Source organism: Zingiber officinale, chromosome 8B (genome assembly GCF_018446385.1).
Source record: "Zingiber officinale cultivar Zhangliang chromosome 8B, Zo_v1.1, whole genome shotgun sequence".
In the NCBI taxonomy this organism is placed as follows: domain Eukaryota; kingdom Viridiplantae; phylum Streptophyta; class Magnoliopsida; order Zingiberales; family Zingiberaceae; genus Zingiber; species Zingiber officinale.
The window spans coordinates 9,219,697-9,236,347 of NC_056001.1; the positions used below are offsets into that span (position 1 = coordinate 9,219,697).

At 37.3% G+C, this 16,651-nt stretch overlaps 1 protein-coding gene and 1 long non-coding RNA gene across 3 annotated transcripts; both read right to left on the reverse strand.

Moving 5' to 3' along the window:
• Nucleotides 1–14,714: 14,714 nt before the first annotated feature.
• LOC122017133 lies at nt 14,715–16,070 on the reverse strand. Of its 2 annotated transcripts, none has more exons than XM_042574659.1 (2): nt 15,206–16,070; nt 14,715–15,125 (listed from the first exon to the last, which is right to left on the reverse strand). In XM_042574659.1, exons 1-2 carry the CDS (start codon nt 15,452–15,454, stop codon nt 14,952–14,954), a joined length of 423 nt encoding a protein of 140 aa, XP_042430593.1. In that variant the 5' UTR covers nt 15,455–16,070; the 3' UTR covers nt 14,715–14,951. The 2 variants fall into 2 exon arrangements, with proteins under 2 accessions (XP_042430593.1, XP_042430594.1); XM_042574660.1 differs by having other exon boundaries at nt 14,829–15,125; nt 15,244–16,070.
• A 276-nt stretch (nt 16,071–16,346) lies between these two features.
• LOC122017134 lies at nt 16,347–16,635 on the reverse strand. The gene is made up of 2 exons (XR_006121276.1): nt 16,493–16,635; nt 16,347–16,425 (listed from the first exon to the last, which is right to left on the reverse strand). It is a non-coding gene; the product is annotated as an uncharacterized LOC122017134 (long non-coding RNA).
• Nucleotides 16,636–16,651: the final 16 nt, after the last annotated feature.

Here is a 16,651-nt window from a genome sequence, read left to right on the forward strand (position 1 = left end):
ACATCAAGACCCGCATCCATCCGACTCAGCTTCCGGACGGGATCAGTATTATTAATTAATAAATAAATATTTAATTAATTTATGGTTCAATTTACCAAAAATGGAATCAGACCAACTTGTCCAATCAAACACAGGTCTGGTTTAAATTATTAGCTGATTTAAGCAGACCATTTTTGATTCAATAATACCTAAAGCTGGTTCAAATTATTTGTTGGTTTAACCAGTTCGGTTTATTATTGAATTAATTGGGGTATTTTTTATTACAGAAGTTGGGCTGATCAAATATGACCGGATTAGTTCCGTTGTGTCAGATTTGATCAAAAACATTAGATTTATTCTAATGAGTCAGACTTAATCCAATGGACAATTGGACAATCAAACGAACCTGAGTTTGATTAATAAGCCTGTGATTGACAATAATGAGCTTAAACAATAACAGAATATAGGTCCAATTAGATTAGTTCTAATGAAGACAATAGATTAAGCTTAAGATTCGGATTCCTGATCGACCAATCCAATGTGTCAGTCACATGAGACTCCCCAAAATAAGAAAATTTGTTTTTTTTAATTGCTTGTGTATTCTGTATATTTTGTTCTATATGTGGGAATTGAATTTGACCGATTTTTGTTACTGGTTAGTCGGTTTTGTACTGACATCATGATTTTCAATTCCAGATACAAAGAACGATATACACGATGACTGGTCGCTATGTACGACAACATGAACTGTGGGAGGAGATCAAGAAGCTGGAATATGACCCGGATCATGGAGTCGGTAGGCTTATTGGTCGACTCGATTGGTTGTTCTGGAATCTTGAGCAAGAAGGGTATCCAGTCCAGGAAACAGAAAGAAGATGGTATCTGGTTTATTCATTATCGGAACATCTAAGGCAGATAACATTCTAACTTTGGGATGATTCTGATGGGCACATCTCATATTCAGAGATGTGCAGACAGTTGCTTCATTTGGAATGGGGTCCTGATAAATCTGAAGAGAATCCAGATCCCGAAAATATGGACCTCGAAGAATCTGAGGAGGATCCATAAATGGATTCTGAAAATTTAGAGGAGGATCCAAATCTCGAAGAATTTGAAGATGATCCGGAAATGAACCTCGAAGGATTTGAAGAGGATCCAGAAATGGATCCTGAGGATTCCGAGGAGGATCTAGAGATGGATCCAGAAGAATCAGAGGAGGATCCTCAAGAGTGCGTAGAAGATCCAGAAATAGATCTGATGGATACATCTGAGGCTGATCCACCCATCATAGAATCCGGGATGAACGGGATGCAATTACCCACTGCTTTAATATTTATCCTAGTGGGAGTAGTGCTAGCTTATCTAGTCTATTAGTGTTCTGTTTACTGTCGTTATGTATGAACAGTGTTAGCTTATCTAGTTTTGAGTAATGTAATAATTTCTGTTGTTTTGTATGAACAGAATTATATAATAAAAGTTATGTTATATGTTAACTAACTTGGAAACGATTCGTTCATTTCATGATATGATTAGTTCATATAAATATGATTCGTTCATATTAAATGATTCATTCATTAGTTGGGATATGTGTAATATAATTGATCAGTGTTGATTAGATTAGAACATACAAATGATGAGTGGAAACAATGTTATCACTTGATTTTGTAAACTAACTCTAATTTACACTGAGCCAATAAATAGTTGCACATATATGAATTACACTGAAATAATAAATAATTTGTTTATTTATGTAGATCATGGCAACTAAAAATATCATAGCTGAACCGGTTGATGGTTCTACAGCACAGCACAGACGTGACCTTGATGCCTATAGGGTATGGAAAAGGAAGGACTCTATTGCTAAGGGAATATTGATTAGTTCAATGGTGGATGACCTGATGTTTGAATATGAGCCATTACCATCAGCTCATGCAGTCTGGGTAGCCCTTAGAGAGAAGTACAGTGGAGTCAGTCTGAGTAAGCTCCGTCAGCTAATTATCAAGTTTGATAGTTATAAAAAGCGCTCGAATGTTACCATGGCCCAACATCTCAGGGAGATGGGTAACATGATTTGAGAGCTTAAGACTGCTGGTTATACGTTACCGATGAACAACAGGTTCAGGCAGTTATCTGTTCCCTTCCTGATTCTTAGGAAACGATGAAACAGAACCTGACCCATAGTGAGAGTATCAAGACTTTCACTGATGTCTCACCCCATGTGGAACTTGAGGCGGAGAGGATTGAATCCGCAAGGATTTCGGGTCAAGCTTTTGTAGCTGAAGGTTCTGGTTCCAAGAATAAGAACAAGTGGTTTAAGAAAGGAAAGGGGAAAGGAAAGGAGGCTAATGTTATTGCTGCGAAAAACCAAGTTAAGAAGAAAGGAAAGAAATATGGACAAAAACCTAAGAGTAGGTTGACTTGCTTCAACTGTGGCAAGAAGGGTCATTTTGCTCGGGATTGTACTGAGCCTAAAAAGGTAGATCCATTTTTGCCTTCTTTCCACGAGCAATATGTTGCAAGTATAGTGTTGTTAGCTGATTCGTATCCTTTGTGGATTGTAGATTCAGGAGCAACGAACCACGTAGCTCGTGATCGAGCTACATATGTGGAGTACCGTCGGGTACCAACTGGCAACAAATGGATATATATAGGAAACAATGCAAGAATTGAAGTCAAAGGAATTGACACTTGCTAGCTCAACCTACGTGGTGGAGGCACCTTGTTTCTACATGATGTCCTGTACGCTCCTGAGATTCGACGGAATCTGGTTTCCGTTATTTGTTTTCTTGATTTAGGTTATAATGTAAATTTTTATAGTCTTTGTGTGGAACTTCGAATTAACTCTGTGTTAATTGGGTATGATTTTGTAACAAATGATTTTATGGTTCTTGATGTAGAACCAAATAATAATGATGGTTGTTTTTCAAACATTGCTCTTACTAGTAATGCTGATGTTAATGATGAAATTTGGCATGCTAGATTAGGACATATAGGACAAGAACGAATGAATAGATTAGCTAAGGAGGGCCTATTAGGCACTCATGCTAAGATTAACTTGTCTATATATGAGCATTGTCTTGCGGGAAAGACGACTAGAAAACCATTTGGCAAGGCTATTAGGGCTGAATCACCATTGCAATTAATTCATTCGGATATTTATGGTCCAATGAATGTGAAAGCTAGAAATGGAAGTTCTTATTTCATTACATTTATCGATGACTTCACACGTTTTGGTCATGTGTATTTGATTTCTCACAAATCTGAAGCATTAGATTGCTTTATTCGTTACTTGAACGAAGTTGAGAATCAATTGAAACGTAAGATTAAAATCTTGCGCACTGACCGTGGAGGAGAATATTTGTCTGATCAGTTCAAGACAATGTGTAATGAGAAAGGGATTATTAGACGGCTAACTATCCCTGGAACTCCACAGCAAAATGAGGTTGCTGAAAGAAGAAATAGGACTCTTCTTGAAATGGTTAAGTCTATGATGGCGCATGCTAATTTTCCAATCTCCTATTGGGGAGATGCATTATTAGTTACGACCTATATACTTAACAAAGTACCATCAAAGTCAGTTCCATCTACCCCACATGAATGTTGGACAGGCAGAAAGCCGAATTTGAGTAATCTGAGATCTTGGGGGTCAGCTGCCTACGTTCATGATAAAACTCACGAATATGGAAAATTAGGACCCAGAGGTAAGAAGTATATCTTTATAAGGTACTCTGAGACTTCTAATAGTTATGTTTTTATTGGTGAGCGACAAGATGGAACCATCTCTGAAATAGAGTCAAGAGATGCTACTTTTCTAGAAACTGAGTTCCCAACACGAGGTGAAGTTGATAAGACAATTCCTCTATATGAGATAGAGGAGGAGGATAATGTTCCTTTATCAACAGATCAGGAGATGCTTGAATCTAGTCAACCGAGTGGAAGTAATTTGCCACTGAATGAGTCAGTTTCTCAACAGTTTTCTAGAAACTGAGTTCCCAACACGAGATGAAGTTGATAAGACAATTCCTCTATATGAGATAGAGGAGGAGGATAATGTTCCTTTATCAACAGATCAGGAGATGCCTGAATCTAGTCAACCGAGTGGAAGTAATTTGCCATTGAATGAGTCAGTTTCTCAACAGTCTAACCTTCGAAGAAGTAGTCGTCAGATTATTCCTTGGAGAAGGTTTGATATTGAGAATGAGGCATTGATGGTTCTCCCAGTTGACGATGAGAAACCTCGAACAGTTGAGGAAGCTTTGAGAAGCTCAGTTAGAAAAGAATGGAAAATTGCAATGGATGAAGATATGGAGTCAATGAGAAAGAATCAAGTTTGGAATTTAGTCGATCTTCCTCCGGGCCGAAGGGCTATTGGGAATAAGTGGATTTTCAAAGTAAAGAGGAAAGCAGATGGATCGATTAATCGATACAAAGCTCGATTAGTTGCAAAAGGATATACCCAAATGGAGGGTATTGACTTTGAAGAGACATTTCTCCCCAGTTGTAAAGTCTGTGTCAATACGTGTCATCCTAGCTATCGTAACACAATATGACATGGAATTACATCAGATGGATGTAAAAAGTAAAAACGGCTTTCCTTAATGGTAATCTTGACGAAGAAATCTATATGGTACAACCAGAAGGTTATGTTGCTGAAGGCCAAGAGAAAAGAGTATATAGACAAGGGAAAAGAGTATCTCGAGAAAAAAGATGATTCGGATGATGAAAGAAATAATGTAAACAATGATCCTCCCAAAGATGATGATTCTATAACCTCGAGGATCTTAAGGCATCATCAAGATCATCCTATTAATCAAGTAGTTGGAGATATTGCACAAGGGGTAAGGACTAGATAATACTTTAGAGATCACACTAGTCAAATTGCTCTAATATCACAACTTAAACCAAAAACAATTGATGACACTTTACTTGATACGGATTAGATTCTAGCAATGCAAGAAGAGTTGAATCAATTTGAAAGAAGTGATGTATGGGAGTTGGTTCCAAGACCAAATGATAGTACAATTGTTACAACAAAATGGGTCTTTAGAAACAAGTTAGATGATCAAGGGAGAGTCATTAGGAATAAGGCTAGGTTGATAGCTAGGGGTTTCAATCAAGTAGAAGGACTTGATTATGATGAAACATATGTTCCGGTAGCACGATTAGAGTCCATTCGGATACTATTAGGATATGCGGCCTATATGAGGTTCAAACTTCATCAAATGGATGTCAAATCGGCTTTTCTAAATGGATTCATTAAGGAAGAAGTTTATGTAGAGCAACCACCCGGATTTGAAAATATAGATTATCCAAACCATGTTTATAAACTTAAAAAGGCATTATATGGGTTAAAACAAGCTCCCCGGGCTTGGTATGAGAGACTTTCATTTTTTTTTTAATTTCTAAGGGCTTTAGGAGGGGAACAATTGATCCAACATTGTTTTTAAATTCTAAAGATGGAGACATTTTCGTTGCCCAAGTCTATGTTGATGACATCATTTTTGGCTCAACAAATAATGACCTTATTCATGATTTTATCAAACACATGGAAAGTGAGTTTGAAATGAGCCTAGTTGGAGAATTGAGTTTCTTTTTGGGATTACAAGTCAAACAAACTAATGAGGGAACCTATGTTTACCAATCCAAATTCACTAAAGAACTTATCAAGAAATTTGGGTTGGAAAATGCAAAAGGAGCAACTACCCCTATGGGGACAAACACCAAGATAGATAGTGATCAAGAAGGAAAATTAGTGGATCCAAAGCAATATAGGAGCATGATTGGTAGTTTGCTATACCTAACCGCTAGTAGACCGGATATATTATTCGCGGTAGGAATGTGTGCAAGATACCAATCATGTGCTAAAGAGTCACATTTAGTAGCAGTAAAAAAAATTTTGAGATACATCAAGAACACTCTTAATGTGGGGCTTTGATACTCTAGAACTAGAAATTTTGACTTAATTGGGTATACCGATTCTGATTATGCGGGTTGCAAATTGGATAGAAAGAGTACTAGCGGTGGATGTTAATTTCTTGGACCTTCTCTTGTAAGTTAGAGTAGTCAAAAACAACCTTGTGTAGCATTGTCCACGACTGAGGCCAAGTATATGGCAATGGGTGGTTGTGTAGCCCAATTGCTTTGGATGATGCATACCTTAGAGGATTATGAGCTATATTATTCCAAGGTCAAGGTCTTATGTGATAATGTGAGCACCATTAATTTAACCAAAAATCCGGTACATCACTCTAGAACAAAGCACATTGAAGTGAAGCATCATTTTATTAGAGATCATGTGGCAAGAGGAGACATTGAACTACTTTATGTTGAATCTAAATCAAATCTTGCTGATATTTTTACCAAGCCTTTACCCGAAGTAGAGCTCACCTTTATTAGGAGAAAAATTGGTATGTGTCTTGTAGAATAGTGAGTATAGCATTACATGCTTTCACATCACCTTATGAATTTCCCTTTTTTGCATCTCACAATAGACCTAAGGATCCTTGCTTGTGTACTTCTTTAATTAGATATCATGGGAGATGATTAGGATGATGTTGTTGGTTCAACATGTTTGTCATGATACATGACTGTGAGCCAATATGACATCTAGTCACATTGATCCTTAATTGAACCAATCATTGGGAAGGCTTGTGCAAAATTAATATGTACATAGCTCTTTGAACATGATTGGATATTTCCTTAAAAGATACAAGTATCATACCCTATTGTATGTAATTCAAGATGATGTGGCAAAATACCATATAAACACATGCAAGAAAGGAACTTTGTTCTAACATAGGTACATCAACTATAGGAAAGTCCTAATTGGAACTTTCACTCAAGGATATACTACATAATCTAACTAGTTTTGAAGCTTGTGTCAATCTTGGGATCTGTGATAGACATATTTTTATGTATATTTTTCCCAAGTAGACATGATTCAAATAGACCTCTCCACAAAATTTGAGATTTTTTTGAGGTCTGTAGAATTATCAGCGAGTTTCTGAAATTCGGATCAGAATTGGGCTAATATTGGTATCAGTCGATTGGTGCAGATACCAGTCGACTGGTAACAGTAAATTTTACGAACAGAATGGTTCTGTATGTTTCTGTTTTAGGTACCAGTCGACTGATATGTACATCAGTGGACTGGTCCTCGCGTCTTTATATCTTTCCGCGCGACAGGCGGCCTAATGGAAACCCTAGTTCCTTCTGTCGCCTGCGTTCCAGAGCAGTTCGTCGACGTCTCTTGTCTTCTCCGGCCTCCTAAAACTCATCTTCTTCCTCAATCTGCCCTTATCTTCCCTCGTTGCCCATTTTGTTTCTTCTGCTACCTCTCGACGACAGTCCGTTCATCTCCTCACCACAACTGCTTCTTACTCAGTCCCTCTTCGATTTCTTGGCTATGGAACGAATGTAATTCTTCTCACACGTTTTCCTCAAGTTCAGTTGTGATCTAAACCCTAATGCTTTGTTGTTCTATGTTTGTTCTTTCTCTCTTCATTTGGGGTTGCATTTGGATCATATGCATTGCATTACTACATTTAGGGTTATGCAAAAACGCAGGGCTGGTGAGGGGACCTCCCAGCAGTCCGCTCTCATTCCCTCGGCAGATCGATTTCGTTCTGAAGCCGCACGGCAAGGGTTCGCGAATACTGATTTCGCTATAATGCCCTGTCGGTATCTGAATCAGACTTATTTTACTGAGATTGTACCAGATATCATAGACACTATTCTATACTTTGGGTTGGATAAGTTAGTGCATTGCATGCATATGGTAAATCTGGATGTGTAAGGAATTCTACAACAATCTGCATCCTAGTGCTAGCGGAGGTCGTGCATGGGTGTCTCGTGTAGGTGGTGTCGACATTGAGTTCACTCCCAGCATTCTCCGATCTTTCTTAGAGTGTCGGGCTTCTGATAGCTCCTTTACTTGTTTTCCTACGGTTGTTGAGCCCTTCACTGATTCATTCTCTCATTTGTCGGTCGAAGTGATACATCAGTATTACTTTAATGCCCCCCGAGCTCCTCTGCGGCGCATCTTCGATGCCACACGCATGTCTGCCCGCAATAACATTCTTTATAAGATTGTTATTGCGTGTATTTTACCCATAGTCACTAGGGGCAAGCCAAGATTCGGCTACCCCATCTGGTCATGATGTATGCTTTGGAGCACCGGCTCAACATCGACATCGCCCTTCAGGTCTTTGAGTCCATCTTGCACTTCTCTAGTCCTATCCATGGGAAGTTGTACATGTCTTACTGCCACCTCCTGGCTTTTTTCTTTGCATCTCGGCATATAGATGTCATGAGGGGTCAACAACATCAATTATCTAAGGACTATGATCAGGTCGGAGCCCGCCAGCTATCTCTTGCAGGGATTGAGAGACACCAGGGGGTGATGGTATGGCGTGCTCAGGCGGCGGATGATTCTGACGATGAGGAGGAGGCGGACGTACCTGCTCCTGCACTGGCGCCGGATCCAGCTCCTATGACTGTCGAGGCTCGATTGACTCAGCTGGAGGAGACAGTACACCAGGGGTTTCAGGTGTTTCCTGGGTTCCGGCAGGATTGGACTGCTTCTCAGCAGCGTCAGGCAGAGGTGTATGTGATGCTGTAGCGCTGGGATCTGACATACCAGGCTCCTCCCCCTCCTCCTTCCAATGATGATCACTAGGATGTTGCTTCTGAGTTTTTAGTTAGTGTCGAGATGTGTTTTGGTTTCGATAGTGATATCTTTTGTTTATCTCGAACACTTGGTTTCCTGACTATGATGGGTGCATGTTGTTCTGACATTATGTGACTAACGTTTATTATTTGCTGCTGCTTCTCTATTTCTCTATTGCTGGTTTGTGAGTTCCTCTATATTCGGCTGTGTCTTCTCTTATTTTCTGTCATGTGTCCCTATCTATCTCTTGCTCTTAGAGGATATCCTGGATTCAGGGGGAGTTGTTAGCATACTTCTTTATCTTTTTGTTGTGTGTCAAAAAGGGGGAGACTTGGATGGTTTCAGTTAGATATTTTGTATGTTTACGCTTCATTCATGCCTTATGTTATATGTAGATACTTTGTATGCTTATGCTTCATTCATGCTTCATGTTATATGCTTCGTGGATATAATCATGTCTTATAGTTATGGAATATTTGAAGGCCTAACTTAAACAAATTTTGTCAAACATCAAAAAGAGAGAGATTGTTGGAGCAATCTTGCTCAAGACATTACTCATTGTTGATGTTTGATTAAATTAGTTTAAGTTGGACATTAATTGTGATCTAACATAAGTATTGAGTGAGCAGATATGAAGAGAAGACCAAGTATGAAGACTTGGCAAGGAAAGTTCCGGAGGTGCGATCTATTGACAAAATAGAGACTTAGCATAACAAAGCCAAAGGTAGACCTTGAAGGCAAGCGCAAGGATGAGGAGTCATGGAGACGGAAGCATCCTAAGGGCGCAAGGTTGAGGGAAGGTGCTTGGAGGCATGAAGTCTAAGCTAAGGAAGTAATTCAAGTGTGTAAAATAATGTATATCTAAAACTGTACGTTTGCTGTAAATTTCAAAGATATAAGGTACCAGTCAATTGGTACCCACACCAGTCGACTGATACCAAGACAGAATAAACAGAAGGTCAGCAGACAGATTGGAGTTAATCACCAGTCGACTGGTATGAGTACCAGCCGACTGGTAGATGACCGTTATGAAGTGGCGGCTCAAAATCTCATCAAATCTTTAGTGTCGTTGAAGCCCATCAGTCGACTGATAGGTATACCAGTCGACTAATATCGGGAAAACTATAAAAGCAACTTTTAGAGCTTGGAGAAACTACTACTGTTCAAAAACTGAAAAAGTCCTCATCAAGTGATCTTCAAGTCTACAGATATTCACTCTCTTCGTTCTGATCCTAATCTTCATTTTGTAAAGAGGAAGAAAAGATTGTGTAAGGGTTTCTTCACCTTCGATTGTAATTAGAGAAGGAGAAGTTTATAGTGGAGCTTGATTGTGTGAGTGTGTGCCTTGGATTAATCACCTCAAGGAGGTGGAGACCAAGTAAACAAAGGGAGTTAGGATTGCTTTCTTGTTTTCTTGTTTGTTCATTTCCTTCCATTCTCTTCCACTAACAAGTTGTAGGTCAAAAATCGAAGAAAGGCTATTCACCCCCCTCTAGTCAAACGCAAAGATCCTATCAATGGCTATAGATGATTCGGTCTATGGAGCATAACTAGGAAAGCGACTGATTAGAATGAATGGATTCTAGCTAAAAAGGAAGATTAAGATTGATTTACATCTGTGACATTTATTCACTGGTACCAGTTACATTTTTAGTTCAGTACATAAAATGTAATTGTGAATAATTTGTTTGATTGGAGATGTTGAACATGCTCTTAACATATGGTCAATATGAGGGATTAGAGATGTTCATGATGATGTAAATAATTTAATCTGGGGTAAAGGCAAGCCATTTATGTTTTTGATTCGTTCTATGGACATTTATGTCTCTGATTTGTTCTATGGAGCAGCTAAGTAAGGTGTGACAATCTTCTTAGCAATTGAATGCTCACTGTAGTTGCTGTCGCACGAACCATTTTCCCTAATGTATGGAATGGTGTTCTGATCTGGTCTTTGTGACTTGATCCTTATAAAGTCTGTGTGACTTATTTGGTCTTTGTGACTAAATTTTGCTTTGGTCTTCGTGACTTATTTGGTCTTTGTGACTAAATTTTGCTCTGTCTTCGTGACTTGATCCTCATAAAGTCTACGTGACTTATTTAGTCTTTGTGACTAATTTTGCTTTGGTCTTCGTGACATGATCACCTTGTAGTCTATGTGACTGACATGGTCTATGTGACCATATGGATTGACTTGGACGAATAGGAGATGTTAAACATTGCATCAGTTGCAACGTCGGGAAGATGAAGGGGTGCCCATTCACCTTCATCTTCCTCCATTGAAAGCTGCCATCAAGGCATCGGTTTGTAACCGATGTCTTGCTTGATATATATGATGCCGTCCAAGGCAATCAGAAGGAGAGATCGAGGTGAGCTGAAGCTTCACGAAGGTGATCAGAGAGCAATCGTGATTAGAGGTGTGCGAGCAAAGGGAGAGCATCCAGAGTTTGGGATTTGGCTCGTGAACCTTGAAGTGCTTTCCGGCAACTCTGTGATCGTGCTTCTGACAGCGGCAATCTTTTCATCGACCGGCGTCTTCAGTTGCGGTTCTTCTGGAGATCACTGTGAGTGGTTATCGCATTATTTATATTTTGTTTCATGCTCTCAAAACTACCAACAATTGAGGGCATCGATGAATGAACCATTAATGTGTTTAGCGCAGATGCTAATTTCGTCGTTAATCGTCTAGTGACAACGAGGATCGGTGAGAAGATCTTTTGGAGCCTGGCTGAGATCAGAAAGAAAAAAGGTTATAGTGATGGCCAGAGGTTTCCTAACGCAGTCACTCTGACACTCCAATTAGTTTTCAATGAAGGTAGATGAAAAATAACGTAAAAGAGCTTAGGGTTTTTTTGATGCATTTTTGCATGTACCTACAGCTGCCAGAGTAAGGCTACTTTTATCGAGCAACGACTAATTATCACATTCTTGACGTATCCCGAGATCCACGCAAGCGTTATCCTTTTTTCCTAAAATAACCTGAAATCTCAAGATCCACGTCTGTGTTATCCACTTTTCCCAAAATAACTCGAGATTCACGCGTGTGTTATCCACTTTTTTTTTTCAAAATAAATAGCGGCGTTGTCCCCATTTCGGACGAAACAATCATGTTTCCCATGATCTTCCGAGAATAACAGCTACGCGGATTATTTTCAACAGGTCACCCCTTATTGTTCCTGGTTGAGGGCTATTCGGAGTTAAGGATGACCCGAGGGTCGAGAGTGTCATGGAGTCGGGGGGTGTCGCTGAGTCGGGCAGCGACATGGAGATGGACAACCCAAAGTCGAGAATGTCATGGAGTCAGGGATGCCACCGAGTTAGTGGCGACTTACAGACAGACGACCTAAGATCAAGAGTGTATGGAGTTGGGGACGACGTCGAGTCTGGAGGCGACTTGCATACGGATGACTCGGGGTCGGGAGTGTCATGGAATTGGGAACCTCGGCGAGTCGAGAGGCAACTTGGAGATGGACGACTAGGGGTCGGGAGTGTCATGAAGTCGGGGATGCCACTGGGTTAGGAGGAGACTTGCAGACGGACGACCCAGGGTCGGGAGTGTCATGGAGTAAGGGTTGCAGGTAAACGAGGCTGCATGAATTCGGGGAACAACTCGACTCTCCCTCAATTAACAACTCGACTCTCCCTCAATTAATTTTCAAATTCAATTTTCAAAACTAAGTAAGATCCAATTTTAAAAAAACTTAGTTTAAAAGGATTTAAAATGCTTTTAAGGAAATATTTTTCAAAACTAATTTCAAAAAATATTTTTAATTATGGGAAAATAAGTATGGGGACAATTAATCCTCCCCTTGAACTTCTCTCTCTAAATTTGATATTCTCCTGAATTTATTACTCCCCTTAATTTATCACTTCCACTTAAGTTAACACTAAAGTTTGTGTTAAACTTCAAAGTCTTAACACATTTTTCTACCTAAGTGTTTAAGAGATTCAGTGCTAGTAATACTTATGTTTATCGAGTATATTATTTACATAAGTATTTCTATACACTTGTTATAATTGTTTGATAAAATTTAGATTATTGAAATTAATTAATAATCAATTATTCTCAATAATAAATAATAAGTAATTTGTTACAAATTTAATAATAATTAATCATTATCAATAATTTATTGATTAACTTTTATTTTACTTGAGTTATCTGATTAAATTTCATATTAATTGATTTAATAGCAATGGATTTAAAAATAATAGTTATAATTTATATTTTGTTTTCATTTACTTGATTTTAAGTTTTGATTAAGTAACTTAAGTTACGTTTAATTAGGATTAGTTAAGTTTAGAATTAGTATTAATTTTATTAAGGTTCAATTTGAATCAATCGTTAATAATGATAAATTATGATTTAATTACAGCGAAATTAAGATTTTGACTAATGTTAAAATTAAGATTGATTGAGTTAAATTAAGATTAAGTTTAAAGGTTAGGTCTAATTTAGATTAGAGTTAATTTTTGAAGTTTTTACTTCAATTATTTACTTATTAATTATTTAATTCAGTTTAGAATTTTAAGTTAATCAAATGTTAATAATTCCATTAAGATTTAGATTTAGTTTAACTTTAAGTTTACCTGAAATTCTTTTTAAGTTAAAATAATCTTTTTTAGACTAATTTTTAAAAGAAATATTAAAAACAAATTTAAAATAAAATTTTAAAAGGATTTAAAATGATTTTTAAATAATTTTAAAAATAATTTTAAAGTAATTTTTAAAATAATTGTAAAAAGATTTTTAAAAGGATTTCTAAAATACTTTTAAGTAATTTTAAAAGGATTTTTAAAAGGAAAAAGATTTTTAAATGATTTTTAAAAGGATTTTTAAAATACTTTTAAATAATTTTAAAAAGGATTTTTAAATAATTTTAAAAGATTTTTTTAAAAATATTTTTAAAGGAATTTTTTAAAAGGATTTTTAAAATATTTTTTTAAAAAAAGATTTTTAAAATGATTTTTTAATAATTTCTAAAAGAGTTTTTTAAAAAAAAATACTTTTAAAATGATTTTTTAATTAGAAAGATTTTTAATTTAAATTTAATTTAAATTTTATTTTAATTTGATTTAAATTAATTTAATTTAATTTTAATTTAGTTTAATTTAATTTAATTTAATTTTAATTTAGCTTAATTTAATTATTTTAATTTAATTTAACGGTAAAGTAGAGAAAAATCCCCAATGACAACTTGAATTTTGCATGCAATCCCCACTCATAAAAAACTTTGTTTCCACTCCCTACATGCAAAGTTTTATTTGCTTCAACTCCCTCATGCAAATATTGTGACCTAATTGCCCCTCAGATTTTTAGGTACAAAAGGTCCAAAAATGAGTATATTTTCTATCCAATTGAGTATCATTTAAATAAAATCTAGTATATTCGAGTATATTTTCTATTAAAATTGCCCTTTATATATTTTAGGTATAAATAGTCTAAAAATGAGTATAATTTCTATTAAATTCAGCATTTTAAACTAGAATCGAGTATATTTTCTATTTAATTGAGTATGATTTTTTTCCTATTTAATATAATTCCTCCTAAATTCAGTATCATTTGAAAAAAATCTAGTATATTTTTTATCCAATTGAATATCATTTAAAGAAAATCTACTGTATTTTCCATCCAATTGAGTATCATTTAAAGAAAATCTAGTATATTTTTCATCCAATTGAGGTGGAAAAAGAATCGTACTCAATTTGATAGAAAATATACTAGATTCTAGTTTAATGTACTGAATTTAAGAGGATTTATACTCATTTTTAGATTTTTTATACTTAAAATATCAAGGGCAATTAGGTAAGTATATTAGACTAGGGAGTGAAAACAAAGAATTTTGTCAATGGGGAGTGCATGCAAAGTTATGTTTGCTAATGGGGATTGCATGCAAATTTTCCCTTAATTTAACTTAACTTTAACTTAATTTTATTTTATTTTAATTTAGCTTAATTTAATTTTAATTTAACTTAATTTAATTTAATGGTAAGATACTCCTTTTTTTGGAACCCAACTTTTAAATATCAAAATCAAGATCTTGGGCATATGATTTGTTAGATAAAAAATACATCCTAGTTTATGGAGTATCAATTGCATTTTAGTTTGACGAATCAACCACACTAGCACATCATACTCAATTAATTAATAGTTATTGCTCCATAACAATTTTACCATCTAAATTCAAACAAAAAATTATTGACAAAAACTAAAGATGCAAATAAATTCAGTATATTTCTTTTGCTATTATGAATACACATCAACGCAGCAACCAAGTTACCCTTTAAGCAAGATAATGAACCATGAAATTTATTCAAAAGAAACATACATGGGAAGATGCAGAAGGAGATACCGTCTAGGGAAAGGGAGAAGGCGTTGATCCTGCTCCGGGGGCTGCGCCAGCAAGCGGAGCTTATCGTTTGGCAAGCACTCGGCAAGGCAACCGGCGCAATCGTCTGCCAGCAGTTGGGGCGGAAGAAGACGCTGGTGAAAAAAAACACTGACTTTAGGTTACGTTCGATTCAAGAAAACATTTGATGTCATTCTATTTTTTTTTTCTTCACATTGTTTTTCCACGTAGGAAATGTATCCTGAGAGTTACGTGTCTTCCTTTCCATCGGCATATCATTTCTCCTCCGCAGGATGCCGGGAACAGCGGCAGTTTTGCAGTTTCCCCCGTCGAAAAAAGGAAATTCACTAGACGACGCGTGCTCGTCGAAGCGTTCCCATTCTGCGAGATCTCCACTTCCTCTGCTTCCCGTCGATCGCCATTTCTGCGAGCATGCGACGAACCTTCCCAACATCCTCCCCATCTTGAATCCGTGTCAGGAGAATCCACCGCGACCACCACGTCCTTCCCGAACTCGCCTCAGAGGAAGTCGATCACAAAGTCGCCGTCGGGCGTCATCGAATACGCGCACGCCTGCGTCATCGCCGGATTCCCCGACTCGATCTTCCCTGGAAGAACCTGTCGTATTCACTCCTCTGTTTTCTCCATCCTTCTCGATCGCAACAACTCGGGTGCGTTCCTTCAAAACCGCCCCCTTTCTTTTAGGGCAAGAGCTTCGAACATCGCCGCTGCTTTTACATGATGATGCGGCGTATTCGAAGTCATTAAGTTGGATATAATTTGTATTACATTACGGTAAATTATATGTATATCTCGTGCATGTAGATTAAACACAAGTTGTGAGGGCAGTTGGCACCCATCAGCTTTTATTGGTGGGGGGGACTTATCTAATCCCCACCGAGTAGGTCACTGATAAAGAAGCAAGCAGAATAGGATCCTAAAGGATGACACCATTAATTAGCACAATCCCCCGATTTGTTCTTATTACAAATTTTAATCAGAACCCCGACCCAAATCTCAATCAGAGGAATGCCGATCTTTTTCTCTAACTTTATCAGCAATATCCTCGATGAAACTAAGCATGTTGTAGGTCAGATAATGAGAAGGACCTATTGGATCCGAAACACTTGGAGTTGTTCTTTTCTTTGTTGCTTTGTGATTCTTCATCAGCTTCGCCAGCTTCTTCTGAGATGTGATTTTGAAATAATGGTGGTGGTGACAGTAATGACATGCCGATGAGTGACCTATAGGAAGGAGTTCTCCTCACTTTGTTTGCGATGAGAATTCTTCTTCGCTTGTTGAAGGAGTTCTCCGATTTTGTCAGATCGTTTGCAGTCATGTTGGCCACATCTGACAAACTGGTGAATGATTTGGATTTTCCTGAGAAGAACAAAGATAATCCTCTCCTGTGGAAATTGATAAGAAAGCCATGAACTGAGAACCAGTCAAACTCACGAGTTAATATATATAATTAAGGATCAAATTGATTCAAAGGGCTTACTTGACAGGAAGGGACTCCTCTAGGCAATCTAAACACCCCAAAGCTCCACTCTCCACCTCTTCTTCTTCTTTGCTGATCTCCTTCTCTTCGGAAGAGGCCAAAGGTGATGAGGATGATTCACCACCAATGGAAGAACTCTCCATCGAGTCACCTTGGTCT